This window comes from Tigriopus californicus, chromosome 8, assembly GCF_007210705.1.
Source record: "Tigriopus californicus strain San Diego chromosome 8, Tcal_SD_v2.1, whole genome shotgun sequence".
NCBI lineage: Eukaryota > Metazoa > Arthropoda > Copepoda > Harpacticoida > Harpacticidae > Tigriopus > Tigriopus californicus.
The window spans coordinates 13,703,104-13,714,636 of NC_081447.1; the positions used below are offsets into that span (position 1 = coordinate 13,703,104).

The following is an 11,533-nucleotide window of genomic DNA, read 5'->3' on the forward strand; positions in this document are numbered from 1 at the left end:
GGAACATCCAAAAAAGATATTCTTCCCTACGTCAATGTCCCAAAACATAAATTTTAAATTGAATACCAACAGCATTTGAAGATTTTCTTTCATGCAGGGAAAGTAAAAGGCAAAAAGAAATCATATTAAGGGACTCACATGGTTTTAAATTTTGGAACAAAAAATCTTTTTTGACTAAAAGATATGTATTTCATATGTACAATATGTAAAAGTTTTACAATAAAATATTTGGTTGATTTGGTTCAGGTGACAGCTGAAACTATGGATCTAGAGGACAGCTCAGCTCAACCAAGAGGAACACTCAAACCAACCAATCAACTGAATCAAATAAAAAAGGCAAATTATTCCATACCTATTTAGATATAAATCAAGTGTGGAAAACAAGTTGGAAACATATTGCTTGATCTTACTTTATGCTTGAAATAATATTGATCTTTGCTGTAAGACACATAGTTACTCTTCTTTAATATACATTAGCTTTTGTTTCAATCCAGGACAAGACTATTTGAGTTTTGAATGGCTCATCTTTTTTTCTAATCCTATAATCATTAGGCACAATACTCAATTTGTCCTGTAAATATGAATTTATTCTACATAAACGTTTAGTTTCTAAGTTTGTTATTAGTGCATTAAGTCAAGCTGTCTGCTGGGTTGTGCTGTCATATGTGCAGAGTTGTCCTAGAACCCCTTACTTACTATGTAAAAATATCTATGAATAAACCATATTTACTATTATTCAGCAAGTGGCCCCTTCTTTCTTTGGATTTACTCATTTCATGTTTTGATCAATTGATCATCAATCTAAATGAATATTTGTTTATTCTGCTCTTGCTATGGCAATTGATTTCTAATTAGTTAAATAAAAATCTTGCATCTTTTCAACCAAGAAAACTTTGCTTGGTTTTATTCTTAGTTTTAGTACTATTGTACCTGGTCAAGCTGTCTATTGAGTTGAGTTGTAATCTAACTTGAGTTGTTCAGTTGTTATTGGATTTCCTGTTTTCAGGTCTCACTGATTTGGTATTTCATTGCAATTTGTTATGTTACTTGATTCTCATGCAATCAAATTGATATTACTTACAGCTTTTCTATGTTGAATTTATGCAAGATCAAATAAATCCTGAGGAAAAAGTTCCAAAGTGTAACTGAGCATCACACATTTCTTGACTAAAATAGAAACCACTAACTGTGGGTGGTGTAAATCCAAAGTCAGCATAACATCACCCATGCTTCAGAGCAAAGAAATTTGAGTTGGACGAATGTGATAGATTGCTATATTCAATCTTGTTATGGTCATCATTGGTTTCTACATTTGTTTTTTGTTGGCCACAGGCTGAAGTCCCCACTTGTCATAAAAAACCTTGAAAATGAAAGTTGTCATACCTTTAGCCATTTCTATTGCCTCTATTGGCATCATGCTTGAAATGACTTCTCCACAACACAACCAACACACCCTCCAGTTATCCATGCCCACCTATGGCCACATGCACCGTAACACCAAAATGTACTATGACAGGATTTCAAACTTGATAGGGAAATCGTTATAACGAACAGAATGTATCTGTCTCAGTCTGGGGCGATCTCACCCATGATTCCACACCAATCTTGGCCTCATCCTACTGGTTGACTTGATAACCAGCTCCGAACCATCCCGGTATTGGCATCCCTGAGGTTTGGAGACCATTGGATCAACTAGTTGAACGGGGGTGACCTTCTGCCAATTAGTTCTACGTTAAATTGAGATCCCAGGACAATCACCCGCCCCTGCCTGCACCATGGGACAGGAACAAGCTTCGATTCCGGCCCAAGAGTTGCGTGCCTTCTTCCACGAGTGTGATACCTACCGGACTGGACAAGTTCACGCCCAAGATTTGGTGCGCACCATTCAAGGCTACGCCCAGACGTCGCAAATTGACAAATGGGCCTTGGAGGATCTCAGCTTGGGCTTGGACCCGCAGCGGGACAATGCCTTCATTGATTGCGCCACCTTCATCGCCATCACGCAAGCTTGGGCTCTCAAAGTCAGGCAAGATCAGGTGATGATGGAGAACTGGAGAACTGTTAATTGCAATTGCCAGGTAGATCTCGCGAATTAGTTGGCTAGTCATGGACTCGAATGTGTGAGATAATATTATTGAACTTTGAGGATCATTTTGATCGTTTTAGGTTAAGTTTTAGGGATCGGCAAAGAGTTGGTAGAGAATAATGTTGCCACGAATACTACATAGAACTATCCCATAGCCAGCTATTTTTGCCGTCTCTGGGTTGATGGACCTGAGAGTTAGGAGCCTACTAGAACACCAGTGTTGTTCTAGTGTTATTCATCGTTAATGGAGTCAAATAGAATGAAGACTGCATGTTTAGATCGTTTGCAGATCGACCAAGACCAGGAAAATGATCCCGCCCACCAATCTTCCTTCGGATTACTAAATCAGTCGGATTTTGCTGGGTCCTCGGAGAGCGATGGTCCCTTGGCTCTGTGCTCCTCCAAAATCGACCCGAATATGACCGAATTGAGCGGGGAAATTCAAGTGTTGAAACGAGCTCTCCAGAAGCTCTCGGATGAGAAGACCTCATTGCAACGCCAATATTCCACCTCTGACGACTTGTGTAGCCAACTTCAGACCGAGAATCAGACCTTGAAGGCCCGCCTGGAAGCCACTCTGGCCAGTTTAGACGTGGCCAGCAAGTATCAGCTGGAATACGAGGAACTCAAAAGTCTCTCCATGGCCAAGGAAGAGAGATGTTCTGATCTGAGGGGACTCTTGGAGAGCAATCACGACAAGATCCGCGATCTATTACAAGAGAATCATCGACTTCAAACGGAGTTGGGAGGCGCTCAAGATGCCTTGACGCTGGCTCGCAAAAACACCAATGACGCCGTTGGTGTGACGGAGAAACTGAAACACGAAGCCGAAGTGCTTCGGGAGACCAACCAGGAGAAAACTCAAGAGTTGGACAAGCTCCGCAATCTCCTTCTAGCGTGCGAAAGGAAAGTCATGAAGGCCATGGAAGAAACTGAGATCAAGACCGCTGAAATCGAGAGCTTACGAGCGAGTCTGAGTAAGATGGATGATGAACTCCGAAGAGCCACATTGGAAGGAGTGAGTGCTAAGATCGCCGAAAGTCCGGAAGTTGATGCCGACTCGGTTTTCGAGGGTGGAGTGACTGACGATGGATTGTGGTATCACATCAATCGGAGGTCCATCGGACCCAAGTTTTTCTCTACCCCTTTTGAAAAGCGACTCGTCTCCATGCCCAGAGAATCCATTGGAGACGAGATCAAAGAAATGGGCGTTGGCGGAAAGTCGCCGTTTTGTGAAAAACCCTCCGACGACGAAGACACCCAAGAAACACGGGCATTGACTCACATCACCGTCGAAAGAGGCTCCACCCCAGTTTGTCAAGACCCTTGGCAATACCTCTTACCTATTGCCATCCTTGTCCTTGGCACACTTGTCATAGTGATTCTCTTCGGAAAAGTCAAGCTCGATCATTTGGATTACTATCCAATTTTGTGGCCAAGTGCTTTTCCCGAACCCTTCACAATTTTCGAATTGTCTCGTTCCACCATGATAGCTTATTAGGCGTCTGCCATAACCTAAAATTGACCGGCATTATTTACCCTCTGCCCATTGAAAGATGAAATTAAGATGTCTTCTTAGAATAATTCTTTTTCTCCTTGTTGTGCAGAGGTTGTCACGACGGTAATCTGTCAAAAGATGTTCCTGAATGAGGTCATCATGGAGGCTGTAAGCACGGAAAGGAATTCATTAGCAACGCCTTCAGTGCCAATGCATTTGCCCTTTAGGGTAGCGTCGCTGAGAAAAAAAGATGAAACGAAAATTTGCTAGAGAGAAGTGTATGAGAGAAAATCGTCATTGTCTTTCTAATATATTTCATGTAGAGAATCGCCTTTTAGTTGGACATGTAATAGAATTTCAACTGGAACTCGAGACGCCGCCCCAAGAATGTCACTTAAATACAGGGAGCGATGGAATGGAAGAATTAGAAGTCGTTGGCCGACGGGTATTCAGGGCATTACTAAAAGGATTTTTTGGCACAAGCCTCTGTCCTCTCATCTCGGAAACTCGTGACACTTCTATTAGAATACACTTTGGGGATGGTGGATGTTTTGAGTATAATGACATGAGGCCTAATATTTTTGTTATTTTTAAACCATTGAAAAAAGCATGCACAATAAATTTTAGCCATCACTTTTTGAGTTTTTCAAAATAATTTTGAAAATATCGATATCAAATCGACAGTTTATTTTGAGACCTTGACTCAAATAATGCAAGGTGCGTGTCCCATCGCCAATCTTAGAGACACATTCGAAAACCTCAGAGAATGATGTCATGGTTTTGAGCCAATCCGTAATCACCAAAACCAAGAAAGTCGTCCTCCAGACACACGCGTTAGTTGAGTCTTAACTAATCAATCTACTTCTAGCATAATCATGATTCAATACTTTTTCATCAAAATTCGAAGGTAATAAGCTCTAGGCATCCGCCCTTATTTCTTTAATTTCATTTTCCTGTTCATCTGTATGTACTCGTGTGCTTGCCATTGTTCTTCGACAATCTGGCCTACACGATATTGAGGCGCAACGTGACGTTTTCGCTCAAAGCAGGGAAGATTAAAATGCTCCTCTCATTTTGGATGGCAAAGGCAATGAGAGAAGTGTAAGACAGCACAGGTGACTACTCAGTGAGTGAAGAGAAAGGCGGGTCCAAGCTTCATAGGGAAGAACCGAGGAGGACACCCGTCAGGCTCCTCAGGTCGGAAGCTTTTTAGGCTTTTTCTTTCGAGAAAGGAAATTATCTGCTCATTGCGTCGTTCCCCTCGAGATGAGTGGAAAGAGTTCACCCTCAATCCCTTGAGCAACCCCGTCGTATGTAGGCAGTAGTTTAGGACCTGGGTCGTAGGTCGGACGCCCGTGATTGTCGTCTAGAATGAATTAACAAAGTACCGCAGTCAAAGGGACAAGATCAAACAATATGAGCACCGATAGTTGCTTTTTCTGTTGGACCACAGACGATCTAACACCTTGCGAATTGTGCTCGACAGTGTCCTCTTGTTCCACACATTTCGAGTTGCATCGATCCAAGGGGTCGAAAACGTGTCTTCCCTTTCGCGTTCAAACCTCGGCAATCGTGGGTCGATTTTTGATCGCGTCACGGGATATCAAGGAAGGCGATCTCGTTATCTTCGACGAGGCACTTGTTCTAGCTCCAGAGGATGGATCCGTGTGTTATGTATGTTTGACCAATCTTCAGGATAAAGAAACGCCGACGGTCTGCTCCGAATGCTCGGTCCCACTTTGTGGGGAATCGTGTCAAACTGGGGCGAATCATGTGGATGAATGTGTATACTTGAGCCGGTTATCCCTAACTCCGGATCAGGCCAAGCGGCAATTCTTGTGCTCTTGTATCGGAGTTCTTCGAATATTGTTGGCCAAGAAAAAGTCGTTGGTTGCATCAGAAATAGTTGCCAATTTGATGGGACACGAAGAGACAAGGTAATGCGTAATGACTGATAGATCTTCGTACTTTATGGGTAAAATTTTTGATGTGCTATCACGTTTACTTTTAGAAGAGAAGATCGCTTGCAAGCCGAGTTGCTGAGAGGCATTGAATGTCTCATCAGAGACAAGTGCGGCTTGGATTGGGTGACTTCAGACGAATTGGCCCATGCCTACGGGGTTCTGCAAACCAACGCCATTGGGTATAGAGATGCCAATGCTTACGCATTTTACCCAACGATTTCATTGATGTCCCATTCTTGCTATCCCAACCTTGATCGACTCACTCAATTTGGAGACAAGTTTGGCTTTCGGGCGCAGAGACACATTTTAAGTGGAGAAGAGTTGACCATTCGTTATACTCGAACTTTGGAACACCGACTGGCTTTGAGGAGCACTCTGAAGACCAAGTGGCACTTTGATTGCTCCTGTCAAAGATGCCAAGATCCCACAGATCTGGGAAGTTACATCTCAAGTCCATTGTGCAAAACTTGCCACAAGCCCCTAGTCCCGAAAGTGCCACTCGATCTTCACTCCTCATGGAATTGTTTGGAGCAGGATTGTCCAGATGTGTCCGAAGAATACATAATCAAATTGGACAAGATTGCCCGGGATATCATAGCCCAAGTGGACACTAGGGACTCGAAACAATTGAAACTGGCACTAGCCACTTTGAACAAGGCCTTCCACCACAACTATCACCAAACAGTGAAGCTAAAATTTGATTTCATCATGAATGGATCGCGTAGTCAATCTTTAGAGGACTTGCAGTTAGTCGATGAACTCAGTCATGATGTTATCAGTGTGCTTGATCATGTTGATAAAGGCAACACTCGTCTTTTACAAAACATAAAGTGCAACATGGCCAGAACCAAGGTAAAACTGTTATCGGAATTAAGAGCACAGGGCAAAATAACCCAAAAAGAGTGTTTAGTCCAAACCAAATTGGCCATAGCCCTCAGTAAATGAGACTTCATCCTTGTTGTATTCTAGATCCAGATGCATTAACACGAGTAAATTTCAGTTCATTCAAAACAGTTTTTGGATCTTTCTTTTCTTACAAATGTGGTCAAGTTGATCTTTTACCAAAGAATAATTCGGTTCTAAGACGATGACTTGAGTTTGAACAACTACCAAATCTTAAGCACTCCGAACTCGTTAAATCCGGCAGAGTGGCCACCATTTCTCACCACAAATGAGGCTCCGTTATAGTGGATCCGCCTCTCTTTGGATTTAACAAAAACATGGGCCTCTTTGCCCATCGATCCAGTTACGTAAAGGAACGAGCTTTGAAATCTAACCGTCCCGTTATTGGGAGAGGTTCGGAGGTCGAACACCTCCAACCCGTTTTTGCGCTCAACACTAAAGATTAAAAAAATGAATGACCTGTATTGAAATCATCAACATATGTAATTTATCCTTAGCTTTGAACCAGATCTGTAATTTACCTGACGTATCCATCACGTGTTTGCTTGATAAGAACACCGTTGATCTTCAAAAAGTCGTTTCCTTCATCGTCAACCCAGTGGCGGGATTTGTTCAACGCAACCAAGCAATCGTTCACAACATCTGGCTTGCTTTGAAAAGAAGCATACCACGACCTCGTTAGAACACCTACAACAGAAAGAACAAGCTCGTGACGAGTCCAATTGACATCATTTGCTAACAAATGACAGCTTCCACAGTCAGTTACCATTCGTGATGTCCGTGCTATGGAGGTCATGAAAGGTGTCCGTGGTGGTCCGGGCCCCAGCCGCATCAAGTAGATAGATCATTGAGCAATTATCTGCCGTGAAGCTGACCCCTCTGGGCCAGATTTTGGCGTTTTTCACGGACACCTCATTCACGGTTTCAATCTCGATCCTAGTGTTGTATTGTAGTATCCTGCCGTAAGGATGCACCATGGCCATTTGAGTTCCACACGAACTCAAAGCCAAGGAGACATTTTGCTTGGTGTTCACCACTTCAACACCTTGATTGGAGGTGATGCTCAAATGAATTCCGTGGCGAAGTCGGACAGAGATGTATCCTGACTTTTCCACACATCCCTTCAGATCGTCATCCTGAAAATTGGAGTAGATATAATGTCCCAGTAATGATCATTGGGCGGCATGTACAAATTGTTACCAAAAAAATTATTTGTTTATTATATCAATTTGAGTAAGTGGTCATGATTGCAGTATATGTGAGCCTAAATGTGGGCACCAGAAACATCTTATTTATTAGCTGGACGACAAGTTTCAATGATGAAAGACTTAGAAGGATTAAATATGTTGCGTAATATATATCTTGGCCTATAAACTCGGAGATGAAAGCGAAAATTGAACAATGACTTCAAATTCAGGTCTTTCAAATATATTTCTCTAAATGCACGGTATGCACAAGAACTCTAACTGCAATCAATTGCCGAGGATTGGTGGTTATATTTCTACTCTTAGCCGCATATTTTTACTCTGCTTACCGATCAAATAACATGAAGACAATATAACAAAACAAAGGACATCATAACCAAAAGCAAAGACGTTTTAAAGAAAGGACTCTTCAGCCTCAATAATATTGCCATCTCAAGTGTTTCACATTGGTGTCAATAAAGAACTATCATCCGTGGTTGAGACCATTCCTTCTTATTAATAGATTTCAGCTTTCTTACCTTTAAACATTAACCTCAAAAATAATTGATGATGCATCTTAATGTAAGAAAATCACTTCTTCCAAATCATACTGAATACCTCATCTAAACTCCACCAAGGCGATGTTGAAGGCGATTCCACTTGTGAGGTGGGTGGAGCCTCCTCATGATAAACCGATCCATGGTCCTAAATGTGTGCAAAAATATAATCTCGGCCCAATCCAATAGGCCAAATCACCTTACGTAAGTCGAATGACGCCCCCAATAGTCCAGAGTGGACCCTTGATACGAAAAATTCATGAGTGATCCAAGATCGACGTGGATTAGGACGGATTTGGATGGACGGAAATTTTTCGTTCCTCTCACTACTCTACTTTTTCCCGGGATTCTTGAAAAAAAACGGTGTTGTAGCGAGAGAAGGAAAATTCCCGTTGGACGCCGCCGAAAGAAGGGGCCGACAATGGCGGGAGATTCAATTATGAGCGGGACCATGAGATCCTTTGAAAACATTTGTCTTTGGATAATCTTTTCTTTCGGAAATTCGGGATGAGACCTAGATTGAATGTAGGTAGGTGGGTCATCGTGAGAATTGTGTCGACTTAAAAAAAGAAGGGCGCGTAATGAAGATCATAAATTCTGGTTATCTCAAAGGGCATGGTTATGTAATTAGAGTTTCGCGCTTCAGATCTGTACTTTCCGAGCTGATGATTATGTGTTTGTTCATTGCCAGGCTAGGGCTTTGTTCATGGAGCTTGATAAAATCCTTGATAGACCAGGAAAAAGACACATCGAAAACTGGCCTCTAAATTCATTTTATTTGGCTAAGCAACAAAAAAGTTGACGTCATTGCTTGCGGGTTAGGTTGGTTGGTTGGTTGGTTGTAGTGTTGGCAGAAACCCCTCTCACTTTTGTTCGAACTCTGCACATTTGCACTCGCAACATTAACAAAGATGCGTTTTGGCTCGGCGGGAAACAGGTATTCTCCAACCATCCTCCACTGAGGCTATTATTACATAACTTGTCCTTGAACACCAATCGCCCTTCCACCAAAATGGCGTACTCATGAACGGCGAGCAAGTGCACAACTGCACTCCACGGATATTGTTGCTGGCGTTGGTGCACTTGCAACTGCAAATCTGCAAGTGCAACCAAAGTACGACGAACGACGTTCTTGGTTTTTTGGCGGATGCATGCATGCAGCCAAACGTCAAAATGGCACATCACTGCCGCCTACTGGACGTCAAAGTGTGGCTGTTTAAAACCATTCCGATGCCATCCTCACAATCGATCGAGCCTTGCAAATTTCAGTCGCTCGCATGCATTGCAAGGGGACAGATCACCATTGGACAATATCCTAATCTGCCTTCTCTCCATCCTCCTTCAGATCAGATCATTGGGACGGAAGGACTTGGTTGTTCTGTCCGCCAACTACTCACTTACTGAAGGTAACTCCACCTCCGTTGGCGAATTATTCATACAGTGCCAGTGGTGCTGAAGTTACCAATCAGTATTTACCAGAGTACAAAGCAACGCCTCTTACATCTTCTCGGACCCGATCAAGTCGCACTTAATTCGTTGGAATCGTTTCCGGAATGATCTTAGCGGTACGTACACGTTGAACTGGTAAATCCTTGCAATATTTGCACCGTCTCATCAATCTCGAAATACATTTATGTCATTATCAAAGTTGGCATTTTGAATACATTATTGCAATGAGTGGTCACATTAATTGGGAAGGTGGTAAACACAGGATGTTCATGAATATGGAGAGCCACATAGTTATGAATTGACCCGGAGGACGGCTTTCGGTTCCGGGGGCTTGGCAAATTTCCGAGACGTTACAAGTATGCACCGTCCAATATGGCAGATTCAGCATTGGATGCAGTTCTTGCGTCATGAGGGCGTGAAAGGTTTCCTCTTTGAGCGAGAACAAGTCTTGGATCTCGCTCGAAGACAGTGGTTGGCCACTCAGGTAGGCGGGTTTGAACATCAGGACGGGACTTTGGTACGAGGGCGAGTACAGAAGATGCAAGTCCAAATTGACGTTCTTCAATAAACTGGTTCGCCTTAACCCACAAATGAGTCCCGAGGCATCAAATGCTTGCACATGCCAGTTTGAGTTGGATGCGACGAACGCCTCGGCCTCGGTCATAAATTCCTCATATGACATTAACATTGGATTTTTTGAAGGCTTGTTCCCGATTCTGAAATATCTCTGTTGTCAGAAAGGTACAGAGACAGAGAGAGAAAATTAATTTTGGAAATGTGCGAAAATTGCAGCTGAATTTTTCTCTCATGATTTAATTTTATTGTCCATACTGTTGGCAAAAAATCTAACTTTTTCTCGAATTCGAATTCCACTAGATTTTGATATTCACCCAGACTATCATGGAAATGAGCTTCCTTTTAAAATTAATGTAGTCTATAAAAGCAACCAACACATACCTTTCCATTTGTTGAATAAGATTTGTAACTGTCGAAAAATCTAGCATTTTCCAAGCGTATTACAAGGTTTGCACACACCATGGCTGATGAACCTCGTAGTTGATTCAATCAAAATGTTTTTAATCTTGTTTTCAGAGCTATTGCAAACCTAACATAAATAGAGCGGACCGGGTCAACTTGGAAACATGCTACAATCTACGGGCCAAGGCTGTCCAAGAAAAACTGCAGTCATGAACTCTGCGATTAGAAATGACAACGGGGATTTGCATTCACATCGGAACAAAAGCAAATTACTTTTTTTCTCGGCCAAAAAAGGCGCAATATATCTTAAATATTTTTTTCGTTAAAAAAACCTACTATTTCGTTCCCGACTTCTAAAAAATCTTCATCTTCCTGCCAATTTTGCCGATTTTTAAGTAAAAAAACTGTTAACTTTTGCTCTAAAAAAACAGCGAACAGCACAACTTACATCACGATCATGTCAAAGGCTATCTGGGATGAATGTCTACTTCATAATCACTTCTTTTTGAAAGATGGCTTTTAATCAAAGAAACCATATCAGACTTCAAATTGAAAAAAAAAACAATAGCAAAATGTCAAACAATGCATCAGGTAGGAACTTACTTTTGGGGTGAGACGTATGTTAATTGTGTTCATAACACGTTGTCTTATTGCCCCTTCGAGGGCTCTTTTCATCCATGATTTGCCTAAAAGCTAACTCTACATCTTCCACCGGTGTTGTTAGTTCAAGAAGCCCCCTATTTAGGGTGGCCGAGGTTGATCCTTTAACTTTCTGCTACACTGTAGAGAGTTGAGAAATATCCGTTTTGAGATCTTTGAAATCCCTGGGCAAGCTAGTGAACTCTTTGGACAAATATTTCGAGAAACTAGTGAAGTCTTTGGAAAAACCTTCGGACAAATTGCTAAAATCTTTG

The 11,533-nt window shown here is 42.1% G+C and overlaps 3 protein-coding genes across 5 annotated transcripts; 2 read left to right on the plus strand and 1 right to left on the minus strand.

Moving 5' to 3' along the window:
- The first annotated feature begins 1,543 nt into the window (after positions 1 to 1,543).
- On the plus strand, positions 1,544 to 3,670 carry LOC131884473 (uncharacterized). 3 transcript variants are annotated; one of them, XM_059232265.1, is made up of 2 exons: positions 1,544 to 2,036; positions 2,316 to 3,670. In XM_059232265.1, exons 1-2 carry the CDS (start codon positions 1,776 to 1,778, stop codon positions 3,585 to 3,587), a joined length of 1,533 nt encoding a protein of 510 aa, XP_059088248.1. In that variant the 5' UTR covers positions 1,544 to 1,775; the 3' UTR covers positions 3,588 to 3,670. The 3 variants fall into 3 exon arrangements, with proteins under 3 accessions (XP_059088248.1, XP_059088249.1, XP_059088250.1); XM_059232266.1 differs by having other exon boundaries at positions 1,547 to 2,078; positions 2,376 to 3,670; XM_059232267.1 differs by having other exon boundaries at positions 1,554 to 2,036; positions 2,376 to 3,670.
- A 978-nt stretch (positions 3,671 to 4,648) lies between these two features.
- On the plus strand, positions 4,649 to 6,561 carry LOC131884474 (SET domain-containing protein SmydA-8-like). Its single transcript, XM_059232269.1, has 2 exons — positions 4,649 to 5,521; positions 5,596 to 6,561. The coding sequence occupies exons 1-2, from the start codon at positions 5,001 to 5,003 to the stop codon at positions 6,491 to 6,493; spliced, it is 1,419 nt and encodes a 472-aa protein (XP_059088252.1). The 5' UTR covers positions 4,649 to 5,000; the 3' UTR covers positions 6,494 to 6,561.
- LOC131884475 (uncharacterized) lies at positions 6,491 to 8,610 on the minus strand. The gene is made up of 5 exons (XM_059232270.1): positions 8,397 to 8,610; positions 8,254 to 8,340; positions 7,218 to 7,587; positions 6,973 to 7,138; positions 6,491 to 6,886 (listed from the first exon to the last, which is right to left on the minus strand). Exons 1-5 carry the CDS (start codon positions 8,451 to 8,453, stop codon positions 6,655 to 6,657), a joined length of 912 nt encoding a protein of 303 aa, XP_059088253.1. The 5' UTR covers positions 8,454 to 8,610; the 3' UTR covers positions 6,491 to 6,654.
- Between the last annotated feature and the right edge of the window lie 2,923 nt (positions 8,611 to 11,533).

What these genes read in the sequence shown, in the direction of transcription:
- LOC131884474 (XM_059232269.1), top strand. Translation starts at nt 5,001, where the DNA reads ATGAGCACCGATAGTTGCTTTTTCTGTTGGACCACAGACGATCTAACA. An exon ending in ATGGGACACGAAGAGACAAG is followed by an intron (nt 5,522 to 5,595) that starts GTAATGCGTAAT and finishes GTTTACTTTTAG; the next exon opens with AAGAGAAGATCGCTTGCAAG.
- LOC131884475 (XM_059232270.1), bottom strand. Translation starts at nt 8,453, where the DNA reads ATGAATTTTTCGTATCAAGGGTCCACTCTGGACTATTGGGGGCGTCAT. An exon ending in GGGGGCGTCATTCGACTTAC is followed by an intron (nt 8,341 to 8,396) that starts GTAAGGTGATTT and finishes GCACACATTTAG; the next exon opens with GACCATGGATCGGTTTATCA. An exon ending in CTTGGTGGAGTTTAGATGAG is followed by an intron (nt 7,588 to 8,253) that starts GTATTCAGTATG and finishes TCCAATTTTCAG; the next exon opens with GATGACGATCTGAAGGGATG.
- LOC131884473 (XM_059232265.1), top strand. Translation starts at nt 1,776, where the DNA reads ATGGGACAGGAACAAGCTTCGATTCCGGCCCAAGAGTTGCGTGCCTTC. An exon ending in TCAAAGTCAGGCAAGATCAG is followed by an intron (nt 2,037 to 2,315) that starts GTGATGATGGAG and finishes GTGTTGTTCTAG; the next exon opens with TGTTATTCATCGTTAATGGA.